Source organism: Suricata suricatta, chromosome 10 (assembly GCF_006229205.1).
Source record: "Suricata suricatta isolate VVHF042 chromosome 10, meerkat_22Aug2017_6uvM2_HiC, whole genome shotgun sequence".
Taxonomy (NCBI): domain Eukaryota; kingdom Metazoa; phylum Chordata; class Mammalia; order Carnivora; family Herpestidae; genus Suricata; species Suricata suricatta.
This window is the reverse complement of record NC_043709.1, coordinates 48,875,093-48,893,824: the sequence shown is the minus strand read 5'-3', so window position 1 is coordinate 48,893,824 and position 18,732 is coordinate 48,875,093. Positions and strand designations below refer to the sequence as shown.

The 18,732-nt window shown below is 40.6% G+C and overlaps 1 protein-coding gene across 1 annotated transcript in view; it reads left to right on the top strand.

The window, feature by feature from the left end:
- Nucleotides 1-18,451, top strand: part of HMGA2 (high mobility group AT-hook 2) — a 141,770-nt gene extending 123,319 nt beyond the window's left edge. Inside the window, exons 6-7 of the mRNA XM_029954481.1 lie at nt 7,031-7,063; nt 18,299-18,451. Of these exons, the coding sequence (XP_029810341.1) occupies nt 7,031-7,063; nt 18,299-18,346 (81 nt within the window). The 3' untranslated portion in view covers nt 18,347-18,451. The remainder of the gene's footprint in view (nt 1-7,030; nt 7,064-18,298) is intronic.
- The last annotated feature ends 281 nt before the right edge of the window (nt 18,452-18,732 follow it).

Here is an 18,732-nt window from a genome sequence, read left to right as displayed (position 1 = left end):
AGCTAGATGGTCACAAAGGCTGCCATGGGTATACCGGAAGAGCAGCTGCAGGATAAATTTAAAAAAACTAGAACATCACCCCTAGTATAGGCAAATCCCCTCTTTCACCACAGAATCTGGCAGAACATTGGCAAAATAAGTGTCAGGATTAGGAGCCAGGGTGGAGTAGCATGGGAAACTGAGTGCAGGATCTAGGTGCACAGAAAATATAAAAATCTGTAGGATTTAAAAGCTATGAGAACCTAATGACAAATCACAAAACTTACAAGGAGAATGGTCACCTTACCTTGATTCTTTTAGGCCAAACATTATGAAATTGTTGCTGTTTTACTGGTTTTGACAGACACAAATACAAGTTCATGTGGTTCAATCTCACAGTCTGTGTCATGCTGAGTGAAGGGGATTCAGGTCTAATGGAGGGCTTGCATCTAAAGATCGGGGACCTTGATTTGACCTTCCCTGGAGCTCTGAGGTTCCATTGAGGGGGTCCAGGGGCATCCTTAGAGGGCCAAGAATGGGTTGGAGTGGAAGTTCTGTGAATGAGGCACTGGCACTCCAGTCAGAAGTACCATTTTCATTTTGTCCACTTTCTGTTGTGGGATTCCACTTACTATCTGACTTGACAAAGGAGACGGAGAGGTTTTCATGACTTAAAAAAAAAAAACTTCAAAACCTGTAGAGCATGTTCATTTTGTTAAAGAAACCCAAATATAAACCTTGACATTCTGGAATATTGAATTTTTAAAACTGTAAAGCCAGAAACTCATGTACAAGTGTGTTGATTACATTATTTCATGAAAAGCAGGAAAGAATTTTCATTCGGGATGTTGGTAATCTCCCACCAGTTGGGTTAATGTAATATTCAGAGAAAATACATCCAAAACGGCACTGTGAAATATCAGAGGGTGAAGCATATTTTTCAGCACAGAAATGGAAATGAATCTTGAGTATAGACAGAAAGAATGGTCATATTGCCTTTAAACTACTGGGGACAAAGAGTGGAAAAGGATATTGTTCAAAATACAAGTTTGGGGCACCTGGGTGGCTCAGTCAATTAAGCATCTGGCTTTGGCTCAGGTCATGATCTCACGGTTCGTGGGTTCAAGCCCTGCATCAGCTCTGTGCTGACAGCTAGCTCAGAGCCTGGAGTCTGTCTTCGAATTCTGTGTCTCCCTCTCTCTCTGACCTTCCCCTGCTCATGCTGTTTCTCTCTCTCTCTCTCTCAAATAAATAAAACAGTTAAAAAACAAAAAACAAAAAAACCCCAAAAATACAAGTCAAAACGAAGACACGTATGTGTGCCACGTGACTTGAAGCGTCCGCTGGTTTATGGTTATGTTTGGAGCACTTATGTAGAAACTGGACAATTACATCTGAAGAATCTGGGCTGTGTCTACTTATTGAATTTTTTTGATACTTTTTACTACAAATAACCAATTAATTTAGTCTGGAAAGCAGGTGAGGTAATTGGAACCATAGGCCAATTTATTTAATGAAACTTTCTCCAAATAGTGGGGATACATTCATCAGTTAGTTCAGGCAAAATATGAAGGTAGTTGTACTTACGTAGTTACAATTGCAATCATAAGTTCCACTTTTTCACTGAGCTGACTTAGGCATAAAGGACTCTCTGGAAGTCTTGGGGCACCTGGGTGGCTCAGTCAGTTAAGTGTCTGACTTCGGCTCAGGTCATGATCTCATGGTTCATGAGTTAGAGCCCCGCATCAGGCTCTGTGCTGACAGCTGGGAGCCTGGAGCCTGCTTCGGATTCTGTGTCTCCCTCTCTCTCTGCCCCTCCCCCACTCATGCTCTGTGTCTCTCTTCCTCTCACATTTTTTTTCCTCAAAAATAAGCAATATTAGAAAGAAAAAAAAGGACTCTCTGGAAGTCTAAAAACAAGTATCTGTTTAACAAACATTTTTAAATGATCCCATATTTAATTTAAAACTTTTAAAAGCTGAACTTCCCTTGAGATGTTATTTTGGGAGATATTAAAGTCTTCTTAAAGGTCTCACAGAAGAAATGAGGGCTTTAAAATTCTCTTTTAGTAAACAGCTAGGGGATCTGTCTTACTGTAAACTGTTGTGAGAATGAAAAACAATCCACACGAAGAACAGATTGCACTAAGGAACAGAAGTACCTCTTGACGGAACAACGGTCTTAGGATTTTCAAGCAGAGTGGACAAAACCGCTCCCCACTGGCTGGCAGAAACAGAAGATATAATTAGGGTAAAAATCTGCTGCTTACATGAAACCAAAAGACCCATCCGTACAGAGATCCAAATGAAGGGCTATTTTCTTTCAAAGGTTAACCTAAGACCCTTTTCATAAGGCTATCCACACTTTCCTGCACACTGAACTTCATATCTTAAAAAATTAAGTTGGCAAGCCCAATTCTAGCCTCATTTCATTTACTGTTTGGATGAATACTAAAAATGAGCTACTAATGTCTAGGTCCTGTGTTCTGAAGGATTTTCTTTCAGTGCCTACTAGAAGAGTGGCTTAGCTGTCTAAGTATCAGCTTTAAATATCTAGACTCCCTGGAACCCATAGGCTGGATTCTCAGAAGGGCTGGGGAACCCCTTAATTATTCTGAAATAGATGGTGTGGCAGGCATGGCCTTCACAAGTGTCTTTCTGTAAAATCTCATAATCCAAACTGCTCTGTGGACATTAAACATTCAATAACTAGTTTCCTTTTATTTGGAGAAGTACTGGTTTGCCCTATGATCTCAGGAACCTTAAACTTTGTGCTTTTCTGTTAGTATCCTTTGTGATTCCATAGCATGCAGTAGCCTTCGCTAGGTACAAACTTTAATAGTAATATTTATTTGCATGAAGATTGTACTTTGAATTTGGCTGAGCTAGTGCAACGTAAGGATGAGCCTGCAGAGAACCACGCTTTGAAGCCCATGTGGGGAGAGAGGGGCTTTCTTAAGCTTTACGTGATCTGTTCTGTTGACAGGGTCTTTTTTGTTCTCACAGTTTGATTTTAACGTCGTATTTACCCACAGCATTTCTTCAAAGTCCTTTGTGGTCGTTGATGATGTCATTTCATTCTGGATGGAAAGTTCTCTTTTACCTGCTGTATTTTAGAGGTTTAAATACAATGGCTGAATGAATGGTTTGCATCACAAGCTTTTTGAAAGGTGTAACTATTTCTTAAATAACATAAGGCACTCAACATGTCAGTGCACAAAGAGGTTTGCACACCAAGTCGCCAAGGTGCCTAAACTGTTAGGAACTCATCATGTGCACAGACTTCTTAGAAACAGAAATATCCAGGGGTGCCTGGGTTGCTCAGTCGGTTGCTCAATCCAGCTTAGGCTCAGGTCATGATCTCGCGGTTCATGGGTTCAGGTCCCAGGTCGGCTCTGTGCTGACAGCTCAGAACCTGGAACCTGTCTTCGGATTCTGTGTCTGCCTCTCTCTCTGACCCTTCCCTTCTCTCTCTCTCTCTCTCTCTCTCTCTCACAAAAGTAAATGAAACATTAGGGGAAAAAAAAGAAAGGAAGAAATAGAAGCATCCAAATAAGACAGAGAGGACTTTGCTAATTTGTTCACTAGGACAGTCATTATGAAATCCATGCCGTTAAAAGGGACTTCTTCAAACTTTCCACTGATAATAATGGAAGACCCTCACTGGAGAGGGGATGGGCTGGGGCTTTGGGAACGGACGCTTGTCCTCCGGTACTCACTTGTAGTCAGCAGCGTCGAGGAACCAGAGCTGGGGCCTGGTGGCAGTGGGAATCCTGAGAGATCCCAAAGAAGAAGGTGAATCTGGAAGTGGAAATCAAGGCCATTCTCCTCCCAGATCGGATCTGGATTTGAATTTTACATTTTTTTCCCCTTTGGTTAAGGAAGAAAATGGGTTTCCTCAGCACATTGTACAGGGGATTAAAAGAACCCGAAGACTCAGGTTGTTTTAGCTTTAGAAAATGATCTCCAGGAGGCTACTTAAATTCCCTATACCTTAGTTTCCCTGTGGGGAAAAAATGGAAATAATAAGCCTTGGGACCTCCCGGTCACAAAGAGGCAGCCAGTAAAAATAGAAAGGACTGCAGTTTCTATATGGGAAAAGCATGTGCAAAATATTACTCATGTATTAAGGTGCAGGAAAATCACTACCAACCACACTGAAGGTTGATACGCATAGTTGACCTTATTCAGTTATTCTTATAGAGATCTGTGGCCGACCATATTTTTGATGACAAGAAGCCTAAGGGGCAAGTGGTTTCTAGGCATCAACACTTAGTCCTAAGCTAGGAGATACTTCGAGGAAGATAAGAGACTTGCAGTTTGTTTAGTGTCTCCAAAGATTTCCAGACTCTAGTTTGTTTCCTTTCCCTTTTTATGAATGGCTGTAGGATTATGCTTCCGTCTGCATTTTCTACCAAAGCCATTCATAAAAATAAAAACAAAACAAAATAACAACAACAAAAAACTTTCTCGGCGCAGTCTGGAGCCATTGGGTGCCAGAGGCTGGGAAAACATGCTGGCAGCCATAACCCCAGCCGGCATTGAGAGCATTCAAGGGTCTGTTTGTTTGGTGGTCTGAGAAGTATGAAGGGCTGTGTGGAAGGGCAGCTGGGAGAAGTTCTGTGACACGGACTAGGCCGGGAGCCAGCGCTGGCAGAGTTTCAGACATTGTCTTTCCCCTCATTGAAGTGTGAGGACCTAATTCATGGAAAATTGGGTGAGTTGGCAGCCCTTTCAGAGGATTTCATTGAGCCCCGCAGTGTGCAGAAGCCACATGAATGCAGCATCCTCGGCCAAAAGAGGAGGGAAACTTCTGGGCAGTAGGAACCAGTCAGCCTGCAAGAATGCATGGGGAGTTGAAGCAGTTTGGGAGTAAGCATGTGTACAGGTGTAAGCGGCAGGAAGAAAGAGAAGGAAGAAAGCTGTCTGTCCTTACAAATGACTCTTTTGAAATGAATACTCTCTTTGCACATGCTTTTGGACCCTATGAGACAAGAAGTCCTAATCATTCTTGGTTCTGTGCCACCTGGAGAAGACATCATCTCCATACCTGGGCTGTTATGATGTCATCTCCCCTGGGATTTTCAAGGCAAAGGGAAGAACTTTTTCTTCTCAGTGAACAAAAGTATCTTGCCATTTTTAAAACTGTTTATCTCGTTCATCCAAAAAAAAAAAAATAAAAGCTCTGATGATTTTTATGTAGTGTGTTTAATACATCAGCAATAGGACAGTCACACCATCACAGAAATTCTGGGAGGAAAGAAAATGAATAGGAGCTGTGTGCCCCCACGATATCGTGAATTCACCCTAAGTTCTGTTAGTTGGGAGAACTGTACAATTTTTTTTTCACTTGGGCCATGAAAGTGTGTCATTAGCCGCACCAGAGTGGCTCAGCTGTATTTGCGAACGCTAGTGATGTGTACATAGAAGAAGTAAGGCTCACATTCAGACGTGAAAGTGAGTCCTGGAAGTAATCCGCCAAAAAGCTCATGGTTCGAATCCCACTTTTACAATACTAAAGAATCATTCAAACATCTTTCCAATATTCTAATTTTGGAAAATTCGTTTGAGCCAGATAGAAAAAAACTTCCCTCAGCTGTTTCACTCAAAAAAGAGAATTCTGCTCTATGTACATTATTAGATACAGATTTAGATAGAATAAACTGTTCTGCAAATGAAACCATCAAGAAAGCAAACCAACCCACAGGAAGGGAGAAAACATTTGCAAATCATATTCTGATGGTCCTCATATCCAGAACATATAAAGAACTCTTAATAATGAAAAGACAAATAAATTTTATAATGGGCAAGAGATTTGAAAGACATTTCTCTAAAGAAGATACATAAACTTCCTGTAAGCACATGAAAAGATTTTTAACCTCAATTGTCTTAAGGAAAAATCATATCAAAACCCCAGTGACGAACTTCACACCCAGTAGGATGTTTATAATGAAAAAGACAGGCAAGAGCAAGTGTTGACAAGTATATGAAGAAACTGGGACCCTCGCTCATTGCTGGTGGAAATGTAAAATGGTGTGCAGCTGCTTTGAAAAACTGTCTGGCAGCTCCTCAAAAAGTTTATTCTAGAAGTACCTGTATGACCCAGAAATTCCACTCCAACATACCTGTCTACCCAAGAGAAATGAAAACATGTCTCCACGAAACCTTACATATGAATGCTCATAGTATTATTCAGGATAGGCAAATGGTGGAAACAGCCCAAATGTCCATCGCCTGATGGATGGATCAACAAAATGTGGTAGAGCCATACAATGGAATATTATGGATTCGTAAAGAGGAATGAAGTATTGATACATGTTATGACCCAGATGACCCTGGAAAACATTATGCTAAGTCAGAGAAGCCAGACACAAAAGACCATATATTGTATGATTCCATTACGTGAAACATCCAGAGTAGGCAAATTTGTAGAGATCGGGAGATGATTGGTTGGTTAGGGAGCAGGGAGTGGGGGGGGGGTCAATAATAATAAGTGTGGGGTTTCTTTTAGAGGAGGTGAAATGTTCTGAAGTTAGGTTGTGATGATGATGACTATATAACTCTGGCTATACCAAAGAAACTTTGGGTTATACACATTATTGGTGAATTATATTGTATATAAATTGTATCTCAGGAAAGCAGTTTTTTAAAACAAAATATTAACAAGCTAGGTCCTTTCACTCTTCACATGAATCTAATTTTCGAACCAAATTTTTGTCTTTGCTTTGCAGACAAGTGTCTATATTTGAAACATGTAGGGGCACCTGGGTGGCTCAGTTGATTGAGCGTCTGGCTTCGGTTCAGGTCATGATCTCACAGTTCTTGGGTTCGAGCCCCGCATCGGGCTCTGTGCTGACAGCTAGCTCAGAGCCTGGAGCCTACTTCAGATTCTGTATCTTCCTCTCTCTCTGACCCTCCCCTGTTCGTTCTGTCTCTCAAAAATAAATAAAAAACATTAAAAAAAATTTTAACATGTATACTTATTTATTTTCATTATGTATGTTTCCTTTTAAGACATAACAGGTGTTTTTGTTTCTTTGTTTCTTCCTTAGCCACAACAAGTCGTTCAGAAGAAGCCTGCTCAGGTAAGAGATGGGCATTATGGTTTTTTTCCTCCCAATTAGTATAAAAAGTAGAGTGAAAAAGATGTAACCCAAAATTAAATCTTGAATTTGTCCTTTTCTAGTTTTGATTAGGTCAGCATTACAGTATTTATGAACATTTGTTTTGTCCTTCAGACAAAGCCACTAATACATAGTCTGAGGTTGTGTCAATAAAAACCCTAAGGGGTGCCTGGCGAGCTCTGTCGGTAGAGCTTGGGGCATTTGATCTTTAGGGGTTTTAAGTCTGAGCCTCACGTTGGGTGTGGAAATTTCTTACAAATAAAATCTTTAAAAAACAAAACAAAACAAAATCCCTAGAAGATCAAGCCCTGAAGTGTACAAAGCAAATGTCAAAACTTTAAAAAGTAAAATCTTTAATCGCTTCTCGGCCTTTTGGCTATAAGATCAAGTGTAAAAAGTAAAATCTTTATTTCAGTGCCTCATATGAAATATTTAGTGATCATTATCATGTGTTTTGCCAATCTTAAACATCCGTTTCGTCCTTTCCTTCTAACTATCCATAGTGCATTGACTTGATACAGGACTTACTAGCTGAAAAATATATCACGATTCATGACAGGCAACATATCTGTTCATTGAATTATTCCATAACCTTTGATAAGTCAAAACACCCTCAAAGAGGGCTGGGAAGCTGGGAAGTTGGGTTGTATACCAACTTTGCCGATTGATGAGCCCTCAGGCCTTGCCTCCTTCGCCCATCAGTTTCTGAGGTCTTGACAACAGCAAAATTCAGAACCAGTTTTACTTTTCTTACTCTTTATGCTTGGTATTCCTTGTCCTACATATAATCTATACATAAAAACATAAGAATTGTATGTATTGAGGAAGTAGATCTGGAAGGAAAAAAACCTGAAGAGTAAATTAACCAAGAGTCAATTTAACCATTCTTAAAGTGTAAGTATGTCCCGCCATTCTCCCTTTCCGAGTTTAAAGAGATACCCAGGAGATCTGGCTTTCTCATGCAGAACCTGCTGAAGTAAGTTGTTGCCCAGTGTCGTGGGTTACCAAGTCCTTTGTAGATCTCTTTCATATAATTGAAAATACCCATGTAATCTTTTCCCTAGATGTCTCTAAACAGGTACTTTGTACCGTATGCTCTTGGGACAATGGTGCTTTGCCTGGGAAAGACCATCTGAGCAAACTTATGTGTCTAGTATTCTTTAAAAATGCTGCTTGACAGAGAACTGAAGCTTCTAAACCCATGTAAGCATACAGGGGAAATGTGTCTGACTAATTACATGTATGTTTTACGTAGAATAAAAGCAGAATTAATATGAAAAATTCTCAGGGCTGCACCCATTCCTAAAAGCCAAGAGTGGTAGGGGGAACTAAAAATAAATACCAGTGTTTGAGTGTTTATAAACAATATTAAACAATGCAAAATATCAACAAAATCTTGACATTTTAAGTAAGAGATTCCAAATATATTTAGCCTCTCATCTTTCATCAGTAAGAAAATCAAAATAAAGTGAATTTAAAGTCAGTTCATTTGGGCCACAGCATACTGCTGTGTTCACTGTTGCATCACTGGTTATGAACATTGAATTAACAACATTGATTCAATATCTGTTCTTGATGTTGTAGGGACGATGAGGCAAATAAAAGTTATTGCATCTGAGAAACGTGTGATCTAGTTCAGAGATTCTTAGCCTTATCTGCATATTAGAATCATCTAGAGATTATATAGGGACATGCATATATCAGCCCGTACATGTACACGTGTATATGCCTGAATCCTGCCCAGTAGTGTATGTAGCTCCCTTGTGAGCCAATTGTGAGCATCTCTTTCAAATGCTATGCTGAGTAATGTCAAGTAGATAGCTTGAAATCCCCTATAATGTGAGTATTTACACCGTGGAGATTGACAACTACTACCAACCAGGACCTTTTTGTTCCTGGAGAGCAAGTGTGCCTACATCACTGGCCCTACGGTCTGAAGACCCAAGCATCTGTATTTTTTAGGACCCCCCCAAGTGATTCTAATGTGCGGCCAGGGGTGAAGATACTCGGTGAAGACGCAATGAGAAGACGTGAACATTTGTTGAACAAATGACCACAGAGTGTCGATGTATACAGGGCCCATAGGGGATACAGATGGAGGAGTGGAATGCCATGTGTTACTTGAGGGGATAATTCCCGGAAGACTTTTTATTGTGTTGTTGCTGTTTAGTTGCAGCGGGGGAAAATGGAGATATAAATTAGGGAAACAAAGATGTTATAAATGAGATGAGTGGCATAGTCAAAAGTAGAGGGGCAGAAACAAATAAATCATAGGCTGAGATCATTGGTGTGTTTGAAACTGATTGCAGATTGGTCAGTGATACACCCAAAAATCATAAATTTTTTTCCCAAGAAAATCAGGAATAGCAAAGAAGGCACAGATAGAGTGGGCTAGTCTTCACTGATCCATGTGGTTGTCTTACAGACCTGCTCCAGAAGTTGCCCTTGAAAGGAGAGTTCAGAGTTAAAAAAAAAAAAAAAAAAAAGAATGTGAGCTCATTGGGCTTCCTAATCTATATTGTCTAAGGACACAGTGATGAATTATATAAACATGGGGGCTACGTAGAAGTTCACAGAGGATAATGTAAATTTAACACTACATTCAAAAGGATCTCTTCCTTTTCCATCTGTTTATTTCAAAATACCCTCCCAGATGGCTTTTCCATGTGGCAGTCTGGATTAACTCAGGCTCATATCCTTTCTTCATCAACAGTGCTTTGAGGGGCTACATTCAGATCCTGTTTTGAGGTGCTGAAAATTTTAATACAGCTAAGTACTTCCCATCTAAAGAAAACGGGTCAGCAGTGTGTAAAGAGACCTAGGTTTTGCTTTCTGGGCCCATCACTGGGTGAATTCATCTCTGTGTTCCTTATTTATCCATCTCTGGACTGGTATAATAACACACCTCCCTTACTCCCAAGAAACTTTTGAAAGATTCATAATTATATAAATTCCATGGAGTATTACTATATTCTGACTTATTTGGGATGTTGGATTTTTAATTTCCAGAGATTTATACTCTCAAAAATTCTAGCATTCTAATTAGTTCAAACTACTATTTTTTTGACTTCAAGTGTTTTCACTGCATGTCTCAAAAATAAAGATGGTTTCATCTTTAAGGGAGAAATGTTACAGTAATTGCTACATCCTTTCATTAGGATTAAAGCAGTCAGAATCACTTTTCTTGGACATGTGTCGCATTTATGTGAGATTACAAAGACTCTATTGTGAAATATCCCAATGCCATCAAATTTTGAAATTTGAGAATTTCAGAGCTTCAAGAATGCCACCTCTTGAAACTGGTATACAAAGCAGCAAAATTCATTCTGAGGAGACAAGTCTAGAATTACAGTAAGTCTCCAAATTGAGTTATATGTTTATATATGTACATACATGTGTCCAGAAAAGAATAAAAGTTTAAGGGAAGCCTGCTGCCAGGGTTGTGTTTATAAAGTCCACCAGGTACCATCAGCTACCGACTTAAGTGTGTCGCACATCCTAAGGGGAAAATTAATGGTCTCTTAAAAGTCAAAAGAGAAAAATCTGCAATATTCGCATTAATTTGTTTAATTACAAAAACGGTGAGAACAAAGATTACTGGGAACTCTATTTTTATTTAAAATGATACATTAAGCAATAAATAGAAATGAGCGAATGTCTTAGTGTTTTAGCAACTTGAAGCAGTTGACTTTTCAGCTACATGGATCATATTCTTTAGTAGGAAACAATGGTGGGATTTGTTGTCGTTGTTTTTATAAAAGTGAACACCATCAAAGTATCAGATTATTTTTATTATTGATAGAGGGAATGTTGTTCCTCAAGCTTTTACTCTGATAAGAATAAATCTCACACCATCTCAGACTTCTAAAAAGGTTTTGCTGGTTCATCAGAGAGCTTATTGTTTCTTGGATTCCTTCTTTGAAGGCTTTAAACAGGACATCAGAACCTTGCTCCATAATTCAGACAGTCTTTTCTCACCTGAGTCCTACCCAAAAGGGAAAACCAGTTTTAAAAATCCTAACGGTTTCCTCATTGTTCTGCGCTGGCAAGCTCCACCTCTAGCAATTAAGACAGGTATAAACCTGCTCCTTTTCAGTTTCCCGATGTGAGGCTTGGAGAGTTCCCAGTTTCTAAAAGAGCAGAAAACAAAGCTTTGTGTTTTGAAGTAGAATCTACCTACGAGTAACATCTTCTGTGGGTGGCGTGTACCAGGGCAAGGAACTCTCTCTCAGTAAGCCTGATTATCATGGGACTTTTCCCCTCTTAAAAAAAGGGGGAAAAAAAAAAGTTGAATGTTTTTACAGGGACATCAAGGGCTGTTTTAAGGATGTTTATATTTCAGACAACCTAAACATTGTTTGGAGCAAAATGAGAGATTTCGTTTTGGGACAAGCAAGTTGATGAATTGCAGTCAGCATCTTGTTCTTAAAGAAGGCATTTTTACAGGGGGCTCTTGGTCTAGACACACAGAGGAGAGTGGAGGAGGGAGGAAGAGGGGAAGGTATTCTCAATTTACCACTTGTCTTTTAAATGGTACATTGGCCAATGCAGTAAATAGTTCCTAATAAATCAGACTTGCAAATAGTCACTCTTGCATTCACTCAGGGAATGCAGTGATTTATGCTGCCTAAGTCATAAAGAGTACTGATTTATTTATTTTCCTACTTATGCTCTTTCAAGCTGGTAAAACATTTTGTGGGCCAGTAAATGTTTGGTACCAACTGGCAAAACATGAAGAATTCTATCAAAGCCGGGCCTGAGTGGCACTGTTTTGTTGTAGAGGAAATACTTTTTGATTTAACCTCTGACCTATGACATTGCAAAGGTCAAGGGAAAAGGAGAGAGCACGGTAGAAACCAACGTTTAACCCTTACAATAAAGTCGCTGAACGATGTAACTGCACAGAGGTAGGGCGCGGAGACATATCAAAATTATTATTAACCATAAACATATGAAGTAGTTAGCTTAGCTAACACTTGTAATAAAAGAATAATAAAAGAATATGAGCAAGGTGAAGTCAGCTGTGTCTTGGCAGAGAATGACTCATAGAGATAACATAAACTTCTAACAGAAGTGAAAGCACATCACTCAATTTGGGGCAATATAAAAACCTCCAAAAGGCAAAATTTAGTGTTTCTGGGTTTGCCAGATTTCCTAAATGAGGTTTTTAAAAAAATATGATTGTTTTTAACTAGGTGGTGAAAAGTCCATGAACCAGACTAAAAATGAAAATGGCAATGTCTGCCTGCTTTGTGAGTTGAATAAACACCAATTATTTATTCAACACATAAACTTTCTTCTTATTACCCAAACATACTGACCCAAATTAATATGAATAAATAGTAACTCATTGTAAAACCTGGTCTTTCTAAGAAAATCCTTAATGCTTGAATAGAAATCTGTTGCTTTGCCCAGGACACTTCCTTTATATTTGGGAAATGTTTGCTGAACACTCAAATGTATATTGAGTAGTTATTTGTTGATTTACTGCTATTACTGGTATTTTCATAATTTTATTCAAAAGTCCTAACTCAGAACAATGAAAAAGATTTGGTGAACAATGTTTGATTAAAATCCAGAAATGTTCTCTTCCCTGGCAACAGATACAATGGATATGTAAAAATTTACACACATAGAAAACAAAGAGAAAAGGTTTCTCCTGGTCTGTGCCACCAGTAAACACAGTTGGAATATAATCATTAAATACCCTTTAACCTAACCAGTTTTAAAAGCTACTTTGCATGAAAACAAGAACATTCCTCAACCGTTTTTGGAGATGTTGAAATAAACTTCCTTCTTCTGAATGCTCCTTCATGCAAAAATGCTTTTGTATTTTTCCAACCTAGGGCTCCTTGAGTAAGCATTAGAACGGGCATGGGGCAAATCCATGGAGCTCACCGTCCTCAGAAATAGCGACTTACAGAATCCTGATACTTGCAGTTAGTTTATACGTGGAATGATTTCCCTTCTGAAGATAGTGGTAAATATCCCTTCACCCCAGGAAGAAATCTGGAGTGTGCTGGGGGTGAGCGTTATCTCTGTTTATGATACTTTCAGTGACAGATCGAGGACACAGACGAGACAAACAGGAGTGCATCTGAGAAATCAAAGACATCTTGTTTTGTTCTCTTTTCAAGGCATTATTTAAAAAGCGTGCTTTTCTTTCTCACCCATCTATCATTGAATCACAGGTATGGAAATAAACATAGAATAAGTAACTGCAATTGAGAATAATTATTCCACACTGTATCTTACAGGAGTTTTTACCCTTTTTTCAAAAATTTTCCCATTTGGTTGTCACATTTTCTTCTCACACCCTGCTGGGCAGTTGGGTGGGTGTGGTCATTACTGGTCTGACATAGAAGAATAGACAGGAGTTACACAAAACATCAATGCCAGGGCTGATGTCTGTGGTGAGCAACCTCTAGAATCAACCAACCTTCTTTACTTTAAACATTCCTCAATAAAGACCTTAACACTGACTTTTTTAAGTTAACAGTCACACATGCAAGGTAGTCTGATGCTTGTGTATTTCTATAGCCATAAAGCTAAAATAAAGCAGGCACTAGGTACAAATGCCCATAAATATTCCAACTCCTTCGGTCTCCTTTTCCAAGAAATATATTCCCCCGCCCCCCAGCATTTCTGCCAGAATACCTTCCACTTGCCAGATTATCTGGTTTCTATATGTTCCATTTAATGTATTTTTAAAAATCTGATGTAAACTTTTCCTAGTTGGAGGAAATAATCACTTCCCATTAAGTTAAACAGCCTCAATCCATTTTAAATTAAAATATCTGTTAGAGAAATAGAAAAACTCCACTCTGTGGTCTCGCAGGTCACTTAGCTGCAACTGGAACTTGAAAAATTCTGGTCATTGCTGCTGAGGCAGAGAACCCATTATCTCACTTCGGATGGGACTGGCTGGAGAGACTCAGGAATGTGAAAAACTCTTAAATGTGTCATTCTGAGTCCTTAAAAAAATTGGACATATTAGGATGACAATAAGAACCATAACAACTCTTTTTAGACAACCAGGAATCTGTCGTTTTATTGGCAAGGTAGCTTAAATTACAAATGTATTTTTAGCCTGCAGCACTTTTATAATAACAGAGTTGCAGAATTCTTTGCAATCAAGGAGAAGAAATAAGGATTTATTAAAGCCGACATGGACTTCTGGGATTTTGCACTTCTTACTACACACAAAGAAGGGGGATCATGGGGATCCAGCTCCTAAAATTTGCAAGGAGAGTATTTCCGTTTCCTGGTTCCATTTAGAATTCACTGGCCTCTCTTACACTCCAGACCTGCTGTTTAGTCTGCATCTGAAAATTAAACCCAGAACTTGGGCTCTCACATTAAATACTAAACTTTCCTCCAGCGCACACCCTCGCCCATGTCTGTGTGCTAAGATCTATGATTAGACTCTTAAGACGTTTAAAATTCCATCAAGCATTAGAGGATAAGGCTGGATATTGGGCTGTCTTTTTCCTCCTGTTGAATCAATTAGCGGAAGTACACCCAAAGGTAAATGCCACATGCAGAGTGGAGATAAGTGCAAACTCTATTTCTGGGTTTTAGTGGGATATTTTTGCAACCTTAACCAAAGCAATGAAAGAGTTACATTTATTAAATTCCTTTTTTTCCTGAACGAAAGAAAAACTAAGGCAAAATGAGTGCAATTTTCCAGGAGTCATAATAAAAATACAGTCCTCCAACTCTGCCCACTTTCCTTTCCCTCTCTTCAGCTTTCTGCCCCAAAGACTCGCATGTTTCGCCCCAACGTGGTGCCGCCTCAGTTGTCGCTGTAAAGCGGCCGCATGAGTGGCTGGGAGCTGTTCAGTGTTCAGAGGTCTTAGTGGCTGGTGCTCATAAAAATGTCACCGTGCACTTCCACTTCGGAAAGTCCCTTTATCCTGCATTCCCGCCACCCTATTCCAACAGTTAGCCCCGTTGACCACACTGCTGCTGTTTGCCTCCCCGCCTTGCCGACTAGCCTCTCATGACTAGCCTCTCATGAGATGTGCGTAACTCTTGGCTATCGGATTTCAGTCTCCTTATTGCCTCAGAGCTGCTTTGGGGGGCTACACCAGCTCAAAGGTCCTTTGGCCATATGTTGCAAACATGAAGTAATTTAAGTAAGTCTCTCAAGGTGCAAGCTATTGTCTGCAGTAAGTGGCAGTGTCTTCTAAGTCACCGAAGAGGATTGAATCTCAAGGGTCTCGACCAACTACTCCCCTATGGAAATAAGAGCCCTCGGGGACCTGAGAGCAGGCTGCTTATTCCTTCCATCACCCGTTTCCGTCCACACTTGGCACCACAGAAGGGTTCATGTGAAGTCTGGTCAGCTGGGACACTCAGGGCAGCTGAGGGTGGGTATTCCAAGTTCATCTTTTTTTTTTTTTTTCCTGATGGGGAAGATTTTTCATCTCCTAATTATACCCATACTTTTGCCCCAGCAAACCACACAGGTAGCGAAAAGTCAAATCACTGAAAAGGTGAGAACTGAGGTCTGCAGAGGTGAGAAGTGCCACACACCACGTGCGCTTGGCAGCCATGCTGTCCTTTGGAGGGTGGCCAGTCAGGGTCATGCCAAGAAGAGAGTACACTCCACTTACTAGACATGTGAGAAAAGCATCTTTCGGAGGATGTGAGAGCCACATCACTTCCAAAAGTCAGCAGAGTGAGGCTCCCACTCTCCAACCCTCTAGTTATATACCCAGTACTAATTGACAGCTACTGGTAGAAGAATTTCAAGGTCAGTGGAAAGATACATTAATAAAACAACTCTCCCTGTTGTGTTAAGAACTGTTAAGTAAAGGAAACAATAAGAGGGACCATCATTTTCAGCTGACTTGTGTCTAAGGGGTTTAAATAAACCACTCACATATCGGGAGCTTCAAGAGCTCAGATCAAGCAAAGTTTCTGGGAATGTTTTGAAAAGCTGATCACATTCCATCTACTACAAGGTCTTTGTAAGTTCATGGCCTGAAAATTCTATTTCCTTCCGGATTTGGAAGTCCTTTAGGTTCCAGATAGTATAGAAAAATCGAGCAGTCAGAAATGGAATAATTACAGCCACATCCAGGAGGTTTTCCAGCTTGACAGAGTTCTATTAATTCGTTAACCGTAAAAAGAAGGGATAATGCCTACTGGCCAGCTTTGGTGCCGTGGGCCGTTTCAGAGCCGTCCTCCACGCTCACACCTCCTGTCCTAATGAGAAGTGAGTCCTCTGGGGACGACGAGGAGTGTATCTGCCTAACAGCTTAGTGACTTTCTGGGATTTAATATTAAGTGAAAAGACAAGGTCACAGGGCAGCTGAATCTTGGCTTGTCTCTCTTTCGTCTGTCCGTGGCTTTGATCACGCTGCATCCTCCTTTGTGGCCGGGACTCCATAGAGAACCTCAGGGTCATGGCCTATTGCCTATCAAGAGGTATAAACCTGCTGCTTAAATATGTGAAGCCCTCGGTTTGGGGGGTTGGGAGCAGAGGGGAGGTAGCTTCATATGCTCCACGTTTCCCACATAACCCGAAGCAGACTAAACAAAACCGGTGTGAAATCTCATGATTTGATGCTGCTGTGGTTATAATTTTTAAGCTGTAATCCATTCAGTTGTATGTGTGCTTATTCCCAGGATTTACAGCTTTCTCAGTCTTTGGGGGAAGAGAATGTTTGAAACCTTTTGCAAAGGGTTTGCAGTAAGCAGTGGTCTGTGATTAAAGTCCAGGAGTGAGAGAGAGGGAGAGAGAGGGCGCTCACACGCATTCGTGTGAGTGTGTGAGTGCCCGTTTATGTGGGCTTTTCCCCTCCCGTTTGCTGCTCTTACGCAAAAGCGTCACACATGGTAGCATTTAGGAGCTCCTTCACAGCTGAAGTGCTTCAAACACTAATGAATGGAACTTTGGTCATACAATGCAGACAAGCTTTAAGGCATGCTTTACTGAATGGTGTACTGTAGTGACCTGGGAAAGGAAGAGAGGTATAAATTGTGTCAGTTAGCCACCCAGACAAAATGAAGCCATGTGGAAAATCAAATCTATTAAAGTATGAAGACTGTTCTAAGCTGTTTTAAGCTGGCCATTCTTAAAGGGGCTCTGTTTGCTGCAGGAGTAAATGTTTATCTCTTTTCCCAGATCTTTTTCACATGCCGTCTTCGGAGACAATGTGCAGTATTTGATAAAAATCATCCTCTCACTAACGACACTTTTATCAGAAATGTTTATTGTCTCCGCTTTACCACCCATGTCCTGAAAGGTACTGCACATTTGTTAAATAAGCAAAAGGAACGAGAACCGTGCCGCGCAAGCCAGCTTGCAGAGCCTCCAACAAATTCCAGAGCCATAAGGAACCAGGGGGAAAAAAAGAAAAGAGAAGGAAGAATTAGATTTATAGGAAGAGGAGGTCCTGCAAAAACACATTTATTAGATTTTCTCTGTTTGGCAGGCCCACCATTAAATATTTGGTCACTCTGGAGTTAGTATTGACGTTCAGCAGTTACCCCAAACTTTGGTCATCGTCTTAAAATGTGCTTTAATAAGCACGAGAATGAGGAACTCGATTTGCAGAGGAAGTTAGTAGTCCGCTCTTACAGCCCTTCCCCAAGCTCCTATCTGTGCCTCCGCCTAGGTGGCACCAGGCTGCCCCGGCCCAATCCATGGCCCTACTCCCTCTGTAACTTTGGGTACATTACTTGCTGTGCCTTGGCTTTTTCATCTTTAAATGGGAACAATAACAAACAATCCCTGAAAGCACCTAGTAAGCATGGTGGAAGCATCAGCTATTACTACCGGTATCTGTAGGACAGGTTTATTTGAGTCATAAGAAAGGATTTCCCATAACTTCTTCTCTTAAGTGTGCACGGGGTTTTTAAAACCGATGCCCGGCCGTGCTGTCGGGAAAAAATTTATCCATTCCTTTTTTAACTCTGGCTGGTGAGTGAGCTTACATTGGCTGACATCCTCTGGACTGCAAACAATTGAATTTGCTGACCAGCCGCCATGATGTCAAGCCTTAAGTCAACAGTGGCTAAATGACTGCTCTGGGAAAAAACAACACCTTGATTCCTCAATTACAGTCTAAGAAGCCCTGGGACTGAGGGCTTGCCAATCATCCACGGCCTCTTTTGCGACCAGCAGAATGTGCCATGGAGACAGAGCCCACACCATGTAATGGTTGTGCCGTTTGTGTGTTCCAGGAGGAGACTGAAGAGACATCCTCACCAGAGTCTGCAGAAGAGGATTAGGGGGCGCCAACGTTCAATTTCTACCTCAGCAGCAGTTGGATCTTTTGAAGAGAGAAGACACTGCAGTGACCACTTACTCTCTATTCCCATGGTCTTTCCACTTTCATCTGGGGGGGCAGGGGGGCGGGGCGGGGGCGGGGCGGGGGGCGGGCAGGGTGAAATCACATAACCTTAAAAAGGACTATATTAATCATCTTCACAGTCCCAGGTTTAGTGAAAAACTGCTGTAAACACAGGGGACACAGTTTAACAATGCAACTTTTAATTACTGTTTTCTTTTTTTCTTAACCTACTAATAGTTTGTTGAACTGATAAGCAGGAGTGGGTGGGTGAGGAAAACTCCGAATCGGGTTTAGTCGATCACTGCACTGCACACAGACCGCGCT